This window comes from Perca flavescens, chromosome 1, assembly GCF_004354835.1.
Source record: "Perca flavescens isolate YP-PL-M2 chromosome 1, PFLA_1.0, whole genome shotgun sequence".
Classification (NCBI taxonomy): domain Eukaryota; kingdom Metazoa; phylum Chordata; class Actinopteri; order Perciformes; family Percidae; genus Perca; species Perca flavescens.
The window spans coordinates 23,309,005-23,327,844 of NC_041331.1; the positions used below are offsets into that span (position 1 = coordinate 23,309,005).

Here is an 18,840-nt window from a genome sequence, read left to right on the forward strand (position 1 = left end):
CATAGATAAAACTATTAAAACAACTATACTATATAAGGTTTTATTAGCTTACATATCAGTAAATAAAATAAATTCACTGAATGTGGATTTCTGTCAGCCCAGTCTTCTGTCAGCGTGTTTTATGTTGCCAAAACACCTTTTTGGATTGCGTTTGTAGTTGCTTATGATCTTTGAGGTCCAGGACATTCATTTAAATGATTACCTCACAGAAGCTCACAGAACAAGAATAATGCACACCCTACATTTTTTTTTTTTTTTTTTTTTTACTTTGTATTGTTTTTTCCACCATGTTGCTGCATGTTGCCATGTACCATGTCCCAGGTGCCAGGTGCCATATACTATGTCTAGTTTGGATGGGTTATTATTCAGTTTGATGTAGATAGAAGGAAAAGAAGTAGATAGATGGAAAAGAAAAAAAATTGTATATGTATGTGTGTATGCATGTATGTGTCTATGTGTATGCATGTGTGCGTGTAGGTAGTTAGATATAATGTACATGTATGTGTATGTATACATATATAAGTGAAGCATCAAATAGTTTTGTATTTAATTCAAGTATAAAAATATAAAAAGGGGGCAGGACAAGTTTTTTTTAACTTCTTCCTTCTCCTTTTTGAACATGGGAATTCCTTATTTTAATCATTTATTCAATAATTTTGGAAGATTGTGCTGAAATGTACATTTTCTTATTTATCTGTTATTTTAATATCTGTTAATTTTATTTTTTAACATGTTCAAAATAAACTAAACCGAAACTGTATGCCACTTGAGGCTACACAGTTCGTTGTAGGTGTAATTTGTCCTAGAAAAAGCTCTTTGATTGATCTCATAGTTTAGAGGAATGCATTGTGTAGCACTATCCAACACAACTCATTTCTCTCCATCTGTTAAAACATGGGTGCTGCAAAGCGCCTTTGTTATTGTTAATTGTTAAGAATCTGGGGTAACATGAGCCCATGAGGACAGCACGCTGTTAGTGAGGCTCTATTACAATGACAATTAAATTTATTAAAAGAGGCTGTGGTTAAATGCACAATTATCTTGTTAGAGGAATACAATCGGCAGGGTGAGAAGGCTGTGATGCGGTTATTAGTGTTTTCCTCACATTTAGATTCACCAAGTTTACCTTGGGAATAGTGGTGAACATGCACATTTACCAGCAAATGAATGCCATTTATCTAAATCATAATATTAACATTATGATCAACATTTGTGCGGTTTGCCAATTCCAGTAGGACAAATTTATACTGCAAGCAATTACAGAAACCAGCAGCCACAGGTTACTTTATGATTCGCGGTGTATGAAATATTGTCCTGTGTGTGTGTGTGTGTGTGTGTGTGTGTGTGTGTGTGTGTGTGTGTGTGTTTACCACCACTGCCTCATCAGCACAGAAAATGAGAAAGGAAGAAATAAGAAACACTGCCAGTCAAATAGTAGCATTACTATATATTAATTAATTATTAATACTTGGCAGGTATCAGACTTTCACAAAGTGGTGCGACAGTGCGAACAACATTTCACAGCTGTGAAGTACAATGATCATGTGTAACTACCGTATGTGATATCAGACCAGTGTGCCTGTTCCTAAGAAAACTTTCTGGTTAAAAAAAATGGACAGGATGATAAATTGTAAGAACCAATAGTCTAGATATTACATATCATTCCCAAAGTTTGTTTTTCTCTCCCAGTAGGACACTGGCAGCTCTCAACATGCTAACACAAGCTTCAGCTGCTCACTAGTACTCACAGTTTAGAGTTGGATGGGGCCCTTGTCCAGGATACAGGATCGTACTTGCAAAAGCTTTGGAAGTCTTATCATGACAGACAATCATGAGTCGTTCTTTCCCATGAGTGGGAAAAAAAAAAAAAAAAAACTACTACAGACTGATCACCGATGAGAAAGACGTGTTAAAAATGAATGAACTGATATTCAGTACAGCACTTGTTTCTCTTTTAGTCAGATGGATGCTCTGAAACAATGTGACATGAAGTGAACAGGAAGTGAACATTAACCAGCCCAACCCTGATGTCCCAGATGTCACTGACCTGTCGGGGACGTCCCGGGCAGCTTTACCCCCTCCTGCACGAGGCACTGCCTTCGAACTCTTGTTGGCAGTCATGTTTGTCTGCAAACCGCCCACTCACCTGATGGACAAACACAAAGGATGTGAAACATTAAAAAAAGCTGCAGCATCCCACGCATTTCAATAAACAAACTCATTAACTCATGCTGCAAAACTAAAACTCTTCTAAGGTTGTTTGGTTTTGTTAATGAGGGTTATCAGGAATTCAGACTATTACTAATATATTAAATGGAATTGGATTTAGTAAATTCACAAAATCATCCAATCTCGTCATGAACATGGTTTTTAATCCAGTGCCAGATCGAAAAAACAATTCCTGTAAGACCACAGTCAGGACCCAAAACAAAATTGGGTGTGCCATCAGAACAGGTCATCTCATGTTACTTGGCTTTGCAGCTATGCTCACCACCTGGGTTTAATGTTGGTCAGGCTCTGCTTAACTTTGGCATCAAATAATGAAAACAGGTTCTAACAATCACAATAGGATTTTTAATAGGAAATCATGGACTCGATAAAGGATCACTTTAACCCTATAGTCGATATTAGCTTGACTTGACACAACTTCTAACACTCTCCTTAAATTGACTTTTCTCAATCACAGATTAACATGAGAGTAGAGTAGAAACATAGTTATTGCGCTAGACAACTTTTCATTAGGCAAGCTCATAAAAAATCCTACAAACCACCCCAATTCACCACAGATGCCATGTTGAATCTACAGTGTCAACATTGCAGTTGAATTTCAACCAACTGGCATAAAAAAGCACAGCATGTGGACAATGTTGTGCCAAAGAAACTCCGGTGCTTCAGGCACAGCTTTTCCTCCTCTTCACATCAAACAACAGATAAATACATTGCTGCCACTGAAACAGCTAAACTGAAAATATTTAAACAAGGTCCTGGTCCACGTTTGGATCACAGCGAGAGTGAATTTGGAAAGAAATACATTATTCACATTAGTGTTACCCTGTGAATAATGACATAAACCTGGATAATACAGAGTTAGAATTGACCAGTTTGATGTGTGCATAGGGTTTGGTAGTTATTTTGCAGCTACTGAAGTGTTTGTTGTGCAAGATTCAATCAAGTTCACCACAATGGATCCTCGTGTGCCTGGCACTGCACTTCAGCATGTTAATTTAAGAGGCTGCAGACCTGCTGCCTTCAAGTGGCTACTGATAATTAACTGCTTTTATATAGTCTCAAAGTCGCAAAGCAGCGGCAGCTAACAGAGACTGTCTAATTAAAGGCTGAGTTAAAAAAAATAAAACACACACATCTGCTCACTTATTCCTAGGGATATTTAGTACAGCCTGATAATACTTAAGTTTTGAGTCCGATATTTGAGTGTTCAAAAAATCAGATAACAATAGATCACCTGATATTTTTTTATATGTACTATGTGTTTCCACAATATGTACTAAATGTGGCTTTGTAAAAATTGTCCAGCTGTAATATCTAGCCATGCAAATCTTTTAGCCGTCAGATCAGTTTCATTTAACATGCTCTATTTAACACTATGGGAAGTCTTAACAGCAGTAAATACTGTTAAGACATCTTCCTTATAATAAAGATTTCCAGGAGTTAATCTCAAACCAGCAGTTAGTTAAACTGTTGGCCATTACCCCTGCAAATCACTTTTTGAAATGCAGCAATGACCCTTTCAAGAAGGCTCAAAGCAATTGTTCTGGTGCATAAGGAGGTCAAATGGAGATCCCTAGAGATCAGAGGTGGACGGGAGGGTGTTTGGCAGCATGGCTTGTTTACAGGAAGTTGTTGTATGAAGAAGCCAGCCAACCAGTAGTGGAGCTGAGTCCTATAGAGACAGATGAGGAGAGAGGGTGGGGTGGGGGGGGGGGGGGCAGCATTCCTACTGTCAGTTATTTCCTGTAACTGTGGACTGTGCTAAGAGGATATGCATGCATCATTATTTTTCATCAAAGAAAGATGTTGTCTTGTCCTGCTAACAACTCTGCATCTATACAGAAAACTGGAACAAAATAGAACATGAACACTAAGACTTTATATTTTCTGTGATGCAGCCAGTGTGTCAAGTTTGTAGGTGACTCAGAGGAAGAGCTACTCCTCAAGCAACATGCAATTTGTTTTGTTATTAGAACATTTATTAAATGATTTTTCATAAATCAGAGAGCCTTAGTCCCATGAGGAATATTGATGAATTGAAGGTTATCCTGTGAAAACACAGTCTTTTTGAATAAGCAAATCAACCTAAAATTAGCTAAATAAATTAGCTAAATAATGTATTCATTATTGCATGATAAAACAAAACAAATAATTCTGGAAATAACAAAACAAAAAGGAAATTGAGACAAAAATAAGCAGAATTTGAGAAATACAATCTTTTTAATATTACTCTAAATTAAACCAAATGAAAATATTCTGCTTACATAAAAAAAAACTGAAATAATATTCTATACAGCTGCCAGTGGGTCTTAACCACTGGCAGCTGTATAGAATATTATTTCTGATAAATACCTGCTGAAAAAGTAGTGTATGTTTTTGAAAGTGACATTCAGTATTCTCTCTCTGATTGGAAACATGAAGCTTCAGTCATTTCAATTTGTAACACCGTAAAGCAAACACACAAAAATTAGCTTCCAGAAGTGAAGAACATCAAACAATATTTTAAATTGTGTCAGCTCTACACACTTTAGTTAAGCAATGTTTATTTGTATAAATTCACCATTAAACATTTTTGGACTGAGAAAGCTACAATCATAGAAATGGGTCACAGAGGCCCAGGATGGACTTTGCAGTGTAAACACCAAGGCGTTAGCCAACTGACTTCCTGAGGTCTGATACCATCTCAGTCACAGGCCACAAACAACAAAGCTTTAGAGTATCTTTAAAGTGCATTCAACCAGATTCAAGACAAATTTTCTCTTGAGATGTCGGACCCAAGGGCAAGCTAACGGTCAACAGTGAGAAGTCAACCACTTCATGCTGATTCCTTCGATCGTTACAGTGTCTTGATGACAACCCTGACATTGATTGGTGTTAAAAATGTTTGATGTTTCACAGAATGAGGAGGGGCACAACAGACATTAATGTATGAGGGCACACTTTGGCCTGAGGGTGTTATTTAAGAAATTTGTTTAGAAAATCTTTTGTTGCTGTTTGCGCCAAGTACAATCTTTCACTTGAGAAAATGCTGCAATATGTTCCTCAAATAAAAATACTTTGCCAAATAGGTACATCCATGCTTTACAATATCTCCTATAAAAACATTTTAGTTTTAGACTTTTAGAGTTCTTCAATAGTTCTAATGGATAAAGTTGATATGGCAAACCCGTTAGGTTGTTGCTTATTTAAACATCCAGCCGATACAGAGCAACATTATCATTAATTTGGAGTGGTGTTTGTGAGCACCTGATGAATGTAAGTCAAAATATTCACTCTTTTCGCTCTGTTTTTGGTCTCGGCCAACTCCTGAGGGAAATATCTGGCTCTTTCGCTGCTAAGTGCTCCACTATGCTCCACCAGCTGGTCTCTAACTGTGTCTGTCTGCTGTTTGGTGCTGCATGAGCAGGTAGCACACAGAGGGGTTTTAGATCTTTTTTCTTTTTTTTACTGTAGGACTGTTAGAATAATCTGACAAAACACTTTGTAGACCTGAGGGAAACTGAAGGGTCAAGTGATAATTCTCAGTGACTTCATCGCAATGACCACTACCGTTTACATTACACATCTGTTTTTATATAAAATACATTGATTGGAGGATTGAAGTGACAGGATACGCAACTATTCTATTATACATATTAACACTCCTGAAGACTACAGGACTATAAGCTACTGGACTGTAGCTTGACTTCTTCTTCTGTTACTTATAGCTTTGTCAAACAAGACATCCTACCTTGGAGAAGTTAAAAGTTCTCTTTCTCTACTTAATCACTATACTGTATGTAGCAGCTACTGCCATTACTTCAAACTCAACCCAGAGAGATGAAAAAGGCCTCCAAGAGTTTGTCCAGCTTTGGCTCTGACTTAAAAACAAATCCCAAAAGCCAAACTGTCTCTTTGAGATATTCAATACCATCATCTTAATGACGTAATGGCAGGGTTTTTCCGGGTTTTGCTGTGTTCATATACCAGAAGTACTAAATGATTACATCAATCAACTAATCAATCATTTTATTTGGGTACAAGGTACAATTCTAGTGAAACATGAGAGGAATATCAATGACCCATATTTCCCTCAGCAACAAGAGCATATCTGAAATGGGACTACAACAGTGTCTCCATTAAACTACTTGGCCTGGAATAAAAGAGCCCTTTGTGTTCAATACGTCCTTGAGAGAGAGATGTGGTTAAAAAGTAAGTCTTTTATCAGCTGTGCGAGCATGCATGCGCGCATGTGTGTGTGTGTGTGTGTGTGTGTGTGTGTGTGTGTGTGTGTGTGTGTGTGTGTGTGTGTGTGTGTGTGTGTGTGTGCATGCATGTGTGCATGCGTGCGTGCATGCGTGCGTGCGTGCGTGTGTAAGAGACAGACTCTATTAGGTAAAATATCTTTCAAAAGAGAGTCTGCACGACCTTGGCCCTGTCACATTTGACAGATCATCTGATACACAGTCCTCTCCACTACATGCAGGAATGTTCTAATATTTTCCCTATCCATCAGATCTGCGGCTCCATTCAAAGTATTAAAGAATGTTTTCAAAGGGGTGAAAGAAAGCAGAAGTGAGGGGCAGAAACACCTGGACCTAATGCCAAGAGCTTGTTTTTCATTCAGCAAAGACTACACTCAAATATGCGCTCTCTCAGCACCTGGCACTTGATGTTCAGACTATGAGAGCACGACACGATTTTATGTATCATTTTTATGATGTCATAACTTTCATTAACCTGCGACTGGGTTTATTTCTGTTTGGGTTTATCTTTGTTCATCCTGAAACATGCAGTAGCAGCCACAACAGCAGCCATAAACCAAGGCTAATGCTGTCTACTTCTGTCTACTTCTGTCTCTTGCTACTCTGCTTTTGTGGCTGACCTGGTCCTCGGTTTCTGCTGATCAGCAACCTGACTTCAAGGTTGTTGTTTTTTTAAAACACCGCAAAGCTTACGGGCAGCCAAGAAGCTATGTGGAAAGGAAGAGTGAAAATCTCTGCAAATTCTCAAATCTTTCCAGACGTCACAACTCGCTGCAAACTGATCGCACAGAACTCCGTGAAATGGACATGGCCCCTTAACTCAAAATCTGTGGCAGTTTCACGGAATCGGGGCCCACGGAAGAATTCCGTGAAATGAACACGGACCCTTAAGTTAAGGAAAAGGTTGTGGCGGGACAACGGGTTTAGGAAAACAACAACGGACGGTTGAGTTTAGGAAAAGAAGAACGGGTCCTCCTACCAGACTCTCGTACATTTAATTTGTAGAGAGTCTGGCCACTCTCCATTGACAAGTGTTAACTTCCGTCTGGATCTGCCATAACCAATCGCTAACGCTTGGTCATGACGTATGTCATGCGCATGTGCAACAAGAGGGGAGACCGACAACAACTATCGGCTTATATTTAGCATTAGCATCGCGTTAGCCCTGGAAAATCAAACTTTTCCCGAACCCCGTGGGGAGGAGGGCCACAACATCATGGCCACCAACACAACTCAGCAAAGATTGTTCTTGTTCGGGCTTGAACTTCTGGATATTCGGCGGCCTTGCCACAGCGGACCGAATGGCTTCGCTCGCATCTTTCACCTCAACGTCGTCGTTCTCAGCCACTCCCTCTGTTCGCTGATTGGACCGCCAAATATTTGGCCGGAGAAAACTCAAGAATACCCCGCAAACCCAGACGGAGTACTGAAGGAAAATGATAATTGAGCGGAAGTACGTAGGAGGGCGGAGCCAGGCTACAGGACGGTTGCATTTAGTAAAACAAGAAAGCGACAGTTCGGTTTAGGAAATGCAACACGCGGGACACAATCCCCAGTCTCCTGGGTGAAAGTCCTGTGTTTGACCCATCCACCACCCCAACCAACCTCCTTACGCAGATTTTCAGGCTTTCATACTAATCTCTACCGTAGTCGCTCTTAATGCTACGTCATCTTTTCATTGACTTTACTTTGGCATTTTTTTCCGTGGTGGCCACACGGAATTTTCACACATTCCGTGCCACCACCACGTAATGCGCTGTTAACAGTTTGTGATCATTTCGCGGAATTCTGTGAGACCAGGCTGACTCACTGGCAGGCATCAGCCCACACTCTGATCCACGCCATTGTTTCAATATCTGCAGAATGACCAGTTTTGTCCACTACGGGCCAAAGAGAGACTTTTGATTGAGTCAGATCACATAAAACAAAGCATAAAGGGAATCCAGCTCTTGATATTCAATCCAAGATAATACAATCCACATAAAAGCATTTACAACACACGCAAACTGTAGACGTGTTCACACAAACAACCTTTTACTACAGGACAAACATGATGGAAAAGCAGATGTATTACACTCTACTGTCTCTGGATAGCAGTATGCTCTGACAGCCTTAATGTGTCTCTATGTAAAAGAAAACCACTAAGGTTGATGCTACTGGCAGTGGCACATAGCCGTACCTATATAATTACCCCCATGCTCAACCACATGGTTCGCCATGCTGACACTATATAGCTCAATTGGCCAGGTGGAACCTATTCTTGGAATCTTTTTATATCTCCTTTTTAAGCCATTTCAGCTTCTTTTTTTCCAGAGTGATCATGGCAAATTTTCTCTTTGTGAAACAGAGGAAAACCCCTTCTGTGTAACCTAGATATGAGCATGCACAGCTGCAGAGGCAGGCATGTGGAAAACAGGCTTAAATCCATCTGAGCTGCTGCAGGGGGGCAAGAGTCTGTGTCACAGAGCTGACCTCTCTGACACAGTCTTTGACTTTTTCAAGGCCATAAAGTCGATAAGATGCATTCTTGATTGCTTCTGTCTTAAAGTCAGGGTTTAGCTAAGCCAACAAAAACAATAACTTGTACGTCACCTGTGTTCCCGCTCATTTTCTTTACTATGAGCATACTTGTCAATGTTCATCAGCTTTAAGTAGGTTAAAACATTAAGCCAAGACTTGATTTTGTCATTCAATCTAAATGTGCAATTCACAAGCTTTTAAAAAAAAGAAATCAGCAAAAACAAAAGCAGAACCAATGTGTTTTCCCATAAACAACTGTTGGATAAATATTCTGAAGAAAGAAGAAGTGAGATGAGGACCTGCAATGTCACCACATTGAAAAATCTGCTTCCATCATTAATTTGCTAAACCTTTATACACTTTTCCACCTAAGCCAGTCATAACATCTTGTCGCCATTAGTTTTTTTTTAACTATAAAGGTGATCTTTCCCTAATGACCTATTATGTAATTCACACTTTCTACAGCACACATTCAAAATACTAAGAAAAACAAATGACTGGAAACTCACTTCAGACTATTCTCTGGCTTCCAACGCTTACATTAGCATTACTACTCTTGACATAAGTATTCAGTGAATTAATTTAGATAACTGGAACTGATCTCATAAAAGGGAAACCTCAAGGACATGATGAAAACGTAAGATAAAGAAATACCTTCACTTTTGTTGGATTAAATGATCTTGAAATCCAACAATTATTCTCCCAGACAAAGCCACTAGCAATTTATTATAGGCTATATGATATCTACTTCATAAAGAGGATGTACAAATTGCAAGCTTTAAGAAAAGGCATGCTCAATTTATTCTGAATATCAACATGTTCTGACACGTGTATATGAGCTAAAAGGTTTACAAACAGCCGACAGTGTTTGTATTCAGGCATTTAAGATGATGGTGAACTGCTTGTATCGGAGCGAGCAGTGTTAGATTAACTAACATCCTGAATCAATGACGGCATCTCATGAAGTTTTAATGTTGACATGGTGATGTCATGTTATGGTGACATGGTATCATGGAGATCCCATTGATTCATTGCACCTCACTGGATGTAATAGTGCATGAAGAGAACTGGTTATAATGTAGGGCTGGGCAATATATCGATATTATATTGATATCGTGATATGAGACTAGATATCGTCTTAGATTTTGGAAATTGTAATATCGTAAATGGCTTAAGTGTTGTCTTTTCCTGGTTTTAAAGGCTGCATTACAGTAAAGTGATGTCATTTTTTGTGTTACCAGACTGTTCTAGCTCTTCTATTATTTTTTCCTTTTCCCACTTAGTCATTATATCTACATTACTGAAGATTATCTATCTACAATCTCATTGTGAAGATATTTTGTTAAAGCACCAATTGTCAACCCTACAATATCGCCACAATATCGACATCAAGGTATTACAAGAATATCGCGATATCTGATTTTCTCCATATCGCCCAGCCCTATTATAATGTGACATGCACAAGATTACACTGTGTGGCTGCCCGCATATAATTACTAAACAGAAAACTTAAACAAGAGTCAATAAAGAGAAGCCCTGCACTGAGCAGAGGTAATCCAATCACAATATAGAGTACGATCAATAGCAACAAGTTTCAAAGCAAAGTCAGAGGCTGTAAACCTATGATTATAATTCAGGGATGTATCTGTGTTGTCATGCAAGAGTTCAACAGTAGCACAGGCAGAAACTGTGCAAACTGAGACAGCCACACAACAGACATTTCTTTGTAACTTCTGTATTACGACACAAACTGACAAAACTTAAACGTGTTTACATAAATCTTGATTCTGACTTACAACTGTAATACAACTTACACATACTACAGTACAGCCAGGCAACTGAACATCAGGATTATGCATCATGAGGGGCAATAAAAAGTGGAAGTAGATTTTTTTGTTAAAAGACGCATTTTTTCTCAGTGGTTGATAGTTTCAGCTGAGCTTGGGGGTTCAAGTTAAGAAAGATTGTCTTGTGACCTGAACAACACAAACTGAGAAATCTGCTTCAAAGAAATTATTAATTAACTCTCCACTCTAAACAGCTGTGGCTGTGGTTCCCTTCAGCCAGACCCTGAACAAAACTGTTTCTTCAGAGCTGATCTATAGCCAACAGTATCAGACTTTAACACTAAGCAACAAGTGCATGAGTGTGAAGTAAAGTACTGATAAACAGCAAGCATTCTCCAACTTCAACTCCACTTCTAAACCACTGACTGACCGTCCAGCTGCAGATCTAAAAAGTTAAGTGATGAAAAAAAGGAGGAAGGATGTGTGAATTTTATCTACTTAAGTGAATCACTGTTAACACCACAAAAATAAAATGGTATTCTTGAAACTGGCAGCTCATATTGTTCATTCCAAGCAAATACCTGCAGCACCTGAGTTCAACTTAACAAAGATCTAACAGGATAATAGCAGCTCTCTTTCATAACTCCATCCTGATATAAAGGCTGCTAAAATTAGAGTAGGTAAACACGTTCTCAAACAGGTTTAATGATCCACAAATTTCATACTAGATGAAATATTTCGCCATTGCCTAGTTCCAAAGCTTTATGATTTGCTGTTTCCTTCTGTATAGATTCCCATTTCAATGTAGGCTACAATGTGTTAATCACAATATTGTGAGTCGGTTCATTCTCCCTGTTCAGTGAAACGACTCGGGTTAATTAACCGGCTATTTGGTCAGTTCGTCAACACTAGTGTTGAAGTGTTGCGAGTCAGTCAACCTCCTCTAATTTAGCTACAGCCAGTCAAAAAATAGCATAGCAACTGCAGATGCAGGAGACCCATCGACAGAACTTGAACCCCCTCCTCTTTCACTGAAGTCGCCGGTGTGGAAGTAGCCTATTTTGGATTTCCAGTGAGTTATGTTGACAACGTTCGCGTTGTCGACAAAGAAGCCACAGTTTGCAAGCTCTGCTATGAGCGTGTACCATATTCTTCCACTGGCAGCACGACTAACATGGCAGTTAACCTGTGTGGTATATGTTCAGCTGTTCGGAAATAGTTTGTTAAGACACTTAATTGTTCAGAGAAGACTATGGACATAGCTGATTGTTTTTTTGTTTGTTTTGTTGTGAACTTGACTGTCATCTTCTGTGAAGAAGACTGCAGTTACAAAAGAGAAACTAGATAGCAGGTTATAGATATAAGTTATTGTTACATTATGTTGTTAATAAATGTTTTAAATTTGACAATGTAGTGTGGTACATTGCGAACAAAGGTCAGATATTATATTGCATTAAAGACTACTGTAGTCTAAAAATGGCATTTCATCCTCTGATTAAAAAAAAAAAAAAAAAAAAAAAAAAAATAGAATCGAAACGTGACCTTAGAATCGAAAATGTAATCGAATCGAGGATTTGGAGAATAGAACACCCCTACACACATCCACACACCTTGTTGCTGCAGACTCTTTCCTTGAGAGCTACTTTTTGTTACCCAAGTACCTATGCAGGAGTGTTGACAAGAAGATGTGGATCATAGAGCTGGGCAATATATTGATATTATATCAATATCGTGATTAGAGATTATTGGTATCGGCTCCGATACTGCCTAAAACGCTGGTATCGGTATCGGGAAATACTGGAGTTTATGCACCGATCCGGTACCACGTAATAAAGCCCTAATGAAAATCTACGTTAAAGTAGTTTATTTATGTTCTTTTTCCGTTATAACTGACAAGTCAAAACTGGAGAATAAAAGAAAGTTCTGTGGCATTCATTGTTTGTTTGTTCATGTTTCACAAAGAGTTTAACCTGAGCCAGACCGACAAAAAAGATAGAAATTATCACATCCATACAGCGATAGTATACAGTAGGGGTGGTACGGTTCATGAAAAAAACACCCGAACCGCTCGGTTCGCTAGTCTCGGTTCGGAGCATGTGTGTACCGCACGGTTCGTCAGTACACTGTTAATGTGCACTAACCTCTTACTGCCGTAGTGGCCACTTTCGACACCTATGTTAAAACACTTACTGGAAATGACGAGCGGGATGGGCGTGACAAACGCAACCCATGGCAGCTGATTGGACGATTGCGTCACATGGGTCTGGCTGGTCCCTAATTTCAAAACAGACTGTCATGACGGCTCGTTCAGAATACGATCTCATATTGTACTACAATTTTAAGCGAGAAATAGGCCATGCAGTTGCTGAATCTGTCTTCATTTCAGATCGACAAATGTTTTGTGCAACATGCATTCAATATGCTAATTTTAGCAATATGCTGAAGTATATTCTGCAGTGTTAAAGATTGAAAGAAAAAATAACAAGAACCGTACAGAACCGAAAACCATGACCGTAAAACCGTGATACGAACCGAACCGTGGGTTTTGTGAACCGTACCACCCCTAGTATACAGTTGTTAAAACATAATAAAATATATGACACACTGGTATCGGATCGGTACTCGGTATCAGCCGATACGCAAATTCAGGTATCAGAATCGGTATCGGGAAGCAAAAAATGGTATCGGACCATCTCTAATCGTGATATGAGACTAGACATCGTCTTAGATTTGGGATATCGTAATATCGTAATATGGCATAAGTGTTGTCTTTTCCTGGTTTTAAAGGCTGCATTACAGTAAAGTGATGTCATTTTCTGAACCGTTATTTGCATTATTTGCCTACACTTCATTATATCCACATTACTGATGATTATTTATCAAACATTTCATTGTGTAAATATTCTGTGCAAATTACACTGAAACAACCTTGATAGATAGGAAAGAAGAAAATCAGGTTCACCATGTTGAGTGAACAACAGTCCCTTTAAAGGTGTCTGGTGATAGGCCAGGCTCACTCCTGTTTAACTGAAAGTAAAACAGAGGAGAATTTCCTCAATAGCTTTGTGTTGACAGCCCCGTCCAGTGAGAGGGGAAGGTCATTGTTTGATCTGCACAATAGAAAGAGTTTAAGCGGAAAAAAAGAGAGCTAAAGAAAGCCAGTCACGTCTCTAGGGTTTGCATTATAGTGTATAAGATAAGATCATTAGGGTTTAAGTTGTAATCTGTTAAGAAAACTCATATTAAACATTCATAATCAGGATAGATGCAGCAAAACTTCCCATATTTAAACTACAAAGCACTCAGTCAAAGCATGTCATTGCCAGTACTGCTCTGTGTTAATACTAGATTTTTTTTATCTGTATCAGGGGAATCAGAAATTCACATAATGTTGCCTGAACCATATTTTTTCATCCAAGTGCCGGAAATCATAAGAAAGTAGAGGAAATGTGTTAGAAAATCATTTTAAAGATTCCTGGATCCACATCTGCACCAAAAATCACTTGTTGCTTCCTAAATTTGCACCAAATTGCATTGTAATCTGCTACAAACGACAGTAGCCTAAACTTCACTGTTTTGTACATGACATGTACAGGATGTCTTGACAGTAGGTCTGTATTATACAGTTCATACAGCATTAACAAAGACAACTGCATGTATACAACCATGTACAAAATATGTATGACCATAAGCATGTAAAATAAAACCCACAGCACACGTTTACAGTTCACACATGTTGTGTCATATGGTTTTATCTCCCAGAACAAAACAGATCTCCCTCAAAGTCCAAGCTAAAACAGGAAAAGGACACAATGAGTTCATCTGGAGTCCTGTTACGTTTCTGTTTATCTGCTGGTTTGACTGTTTTTTTAGATGTTTAAGCGATAACTTGGTCTAATTACAATCCACAGAGTCACTGCCTGTATCCGCTGGGACATTTTTCTTCATTCAAAGGGTCAGCTGAAGGAAAAAAGTCTGGCGTTTTAGCTTTCTGCTCACTGCACTCCATCGTGTAAAAATTTCGATGACCAAATATGGTCACATTGAGATTACGACTACATTTAAACGCACCTTGCAACTTTTTTACAATAATTTTTAGGGGGTTTGTTTTCGGACCATTGTTTTGGGTAGTTTGTACCGGTTTCCTACCACTAGCTCATAGTTTAACCCTGCTGTTAGCTCGTCCAAAACGAGTTTAAAAAAAACAAAAAAGCAGGCGGCATTTACCTCCGAGTTTCTCCTCACATCCATTGCTGTTGTCATTTTGAGATTATAATCCACTTTGCGACGCACGAATCCCGGTGCCGGTCGCGTTGAAAAACTTTAGCTGTTTTTTGCCGGATACCTGCCCTTCTCAATAAACTCCGATTTATGTATTTCCAACCAAAACCGACAAAAAAGATCCAGCCTCCCTCACAGCCTGCTGCAGAGTGGAAGGCAGGACTTGTTACCGTAGAAACGGGTTGTTTGCCCCCCACTTTTCCCTGGATTTGGCCCCCTGCCCTCCTCTCACAGGCATTCAGCCTTCTCCCTTGTTTATTGTCACGGTGGGGCCGAGGAGTGAGGATGAATATTCACGAGTTGAAGGGCTGCTGCTGCTGCTGCTGCTGCTGCTGCTGCTGCTGCTGCTGCTGCTGCTGCTGCTGCTGCTGCTGCTGCTGCTGCTGCTGCTGCTTCTGGGATGAAACCCATGTTGCCAGCATTGCAACACATTGTCATGCTGAAATCCTCCACACTGGCCCATAGGAATTTATTTCAACCCACACAAAGATGTCTTTCATTTCAGATGAATGTGTAGCCAAGCAGCCCAGAGAGCTGTAGGCCTATGTAGACACTGACCAAGTTTTGAATCAGAGATATAGGTTATCAGAGATCATAGTTGTATTTCGGGTTTCTATTAACATGTTTACTTGCTTTAATGATTAAAAAAACGCCTGATTTTTCTCATACTGTCTGTCTGAATATTCCTGAATTCACCCTCTGTCTGAAATGCTCTGTTTTAGCGCCTGTCTCTTTAAGCTCCCTTATTGTAAAAAAAGAAAAGAAAAGCCCAATCTACTGTGATTGGTCAGCATCTCTGGGTCTTCCGCATCTGCGCTATATGTGTCTCTGCATCGTCATTGCAGTCGGGGAATGACCGTAAGGGCACTGTAGCTGTACTTTCCAAGGGGGTAAGTCAGCGTCTGGTAAGCATAGCTCCAATAGCGCCATTTTGATGCTGCGACTTACTGTACAGTACAGGAGAAGCTCGCAGGCAGTTTCGACTTACATTAGCTGTTTAAGTTTAATTACTAATGTTAACTAGCATGTTAGTTAGCAATGATTAGCCTGTGCCCATGTTATCTCCTTACATATACCTACACTCTCCGTCTCTGCAAGATTCAGAATGATTGAGATTTCTCTTGGCACAGCTACCAGAAGACTTACAACTTTCAGACAGGTTGCTCACATCACATTTACGTCTTCAAGCTCAGTTGGAGGCTGCGCAGTAACGCTCAGCGCTCACCGGAAAAGTGCTTCTAATATACATTCACTGGTCTCTGTCCAGAGCAACGGGATCTGTTGGTCCATTTTATATATACTGTCTATGGTACTTTCTACCTACATACAGTATATAATATATTTCCCCGAACGTTGCACTGCGGCTGTCCACTGCTCCTATGTATATGGGTAAAATGAATCTACTTACTTACTAGTCATGCATTTCAAATCATACTCTCTATCAGCATAATACAAACATATTTTTGGATTACTTTCATTAATGCATTAACATGTAAACAGCATTTTAATGTTGTATCTGGTTGAGAGGGTAGTGTACTAACATTTTTGTACAGATACTGATCAGATGTTTTGTTTTGGTATTTTCTTTTACTTAAGTAAAGCACAAACACTTAAAAACATCACTTAAACGTGAAGAGTAACTCAACACCCACTGAAAAACCTGTTTTTACTGCCCTTCAGTGTTTAACCTCTCACCTTGCTGCAGTGATGTAGAGGTGTACACCCCGTGACATCACTTGTTGGCATGGTTACATGTGCAACAAAGCACAAATCTGGCAGGAGATGTAGCCTGGTGTTAAGTTACTCTTTAAGTACATTACTTTAGTAAATGTGGGTAGTTACATTCCACTGTTGCATATCTCTCAACATTCAACAAGCTGAACCACAGATCTAAACTTGAGGTGACCACAAAAATGAAAATATTCACCCAAAATGTAATATCCCCCAGGTTTAGGTTAATTACAATGAACATAAACTACATAACTCTCTCTGTGCTGTGGTTCTGAAACATTCACTGAAAAACAAAAAAGCATATTTGTAATGTCAACTCATGTAAACCATCTCAGACTGTATGTTCTGACTGTAACTTTGCATGTTCATTTGGACACACGATGAGAAACCCACATGATTTCCAAACCCATCCAGTATGCTTCTCAGCGGTCAAGTAGTCAGTACGTATTCAAATGTGTTCATCTTTTCACTATACAATAATAAGTAAGTGAGTAACGTTTATTCATGTACGCCTCTAGATCATACAGCACAGTGCTTCACAATAAAAGTAAGACATAAGACATAAACAAAACATTTCTTGAGAAACCCAATTTGTTTATTAAGCTATTCCTTCAATTGCTGCTGAATGTAAGAGATGATTATACAGAGATAAAAGAGATTAAACAAAAAAAACTCATCTGCTCTGTAGGGATTACATGACAAGGATTGTCATCATTAAATGGATCATCTTTTAAAAACATACTGTTAAGATGCGTTTGAATTTTAATATCTTTTTCAATCTAATTTGTCATTAAGTTTGTGCATTTTCAATCTATTTAAATCATAGCTTTGGTGTTTCATTTGCTGGACAGTTGGAAAATGATGGAAGTTGTCAGTAACTCCTTGTCCCAGGAAAAAAAAACACACCACACAGAAAAACAGAAAGTTTGAACATCTAGTTCCTGCTGCTGATGAAGCTCCAGAAGTAAGTGGACCTTGATTGGAGATTGTTTTGTCTAGGTCAAATTAAACTGTCAAGCTTAGCACCAAAAAGTGTTTTCATTTGTTTTACTGTGAAATAGCTCCTATTCACAACATATTCCTACTATCGGAAATTAAATCATTTTGCCATTCATGGTTATCTTTCTATGCTGTTGCATGCAACATCTTTCCACCAAATGTGCAAGCAGTACCCGTCCATTAAAACCTCTCCTTACAGTCTCTTGGGGTGTCTTATCATCCCACAGACTTGGAAACAAAGGAAGTCACAAAACCCAGACATCTGTCATCACAGTTCGTCACATCAAGTCAGCAGGAAGCCTACAAGCTCTGCCACTGTGCAGCTTTTCTCAGAGACTTCAAACCTTTCCAAGGTCTCGTTAAAGATTGTCCTTCCTGAAATCACTGCAAATCCTCACTGTGTGAGCACAAAAGATCGAAGCAGTGATTCCTTTTTATGGGATGTTTTACCAGAACGTAACCTAAGCTTGTACTCTCATGGAATTTGTTGTTTCCATTGATCGCAGTGCCATCTGTATTTCTCATTGAAAGCCCCATCCTCTTCTTGCATGACATGGGAGCATCAACAATAGTTCGTAACATGCATCTGCTCACATACATACTTAATGAAATCTTACATCCCTGACAGGACACTCTACTGTTAAATCTGCTTAATAAAAAGAAAGTTTTAGGATTGACCGCAGAGCTCGGACACTGTAAATCTTAGGTCTTTCTTTCCATTCTCATGATTATACACCTGCTAAAGCCACAGCCACAAGGGAATGAGTGTTTATTTTCTCAAATAAAATCCCTAAACCTTATGTGTGTTTGTTAAGGATCCACTGTGAATCCCAAATCCTAAAACATTCAAGGGGGATTATTTCACAGCTCTGTGGGGATTTTCCCACCTACACCTCAAATTCTTTCTTTCTTTCAGCTTCTGGATGTTCACATGGTTGGAGGGGTCGACACAAGTATGGAAATATTGAACCCATTTGAGAATATATATTTGGTGCAATAAACATCACATCGGGTTTCAGAAACAGACCCGAGGCAGCTCTTAAACTCGA

At 39.1% G+C, this 18,840-nt stretch overlaps 1 protein-coding gene across 2 annotated transcripts in view; it reads right to left on the reverse strand.

Annotated features, from left to right (window-relative positions):
* The window catches only part of dennd2b (DENN domain containing 2B), a 56,306-nt gene that overhangs the window by 35,964 nt on the left and 1,502 nt on the right, over positions 1–18,840 (reverse strand). Inside the window, exons 1-2 of one of the 2 annotated variants that reach the window (XM_028593799.1) lie at positions 15,008–15,364; positions 2,048–2,146 (exon numbers count right to left, since the gene is read on the reverse strand). In XM_028593799.1, the coding sequence (XP_028449600.1) occupies positions 2,048–2,121 (74 nt within the window). In that variant the 5' untranslated portion in view covers positions 2,122–2,146; positions 15,008–15,364. Of the gene's footprint in view, positions 1–2,047; positions 2,147–15,007; positions 15,365–18,840 lie in introns of those variants that run through there. The other variant, XM_028593725.1, reaches the window with a different exon arrangement.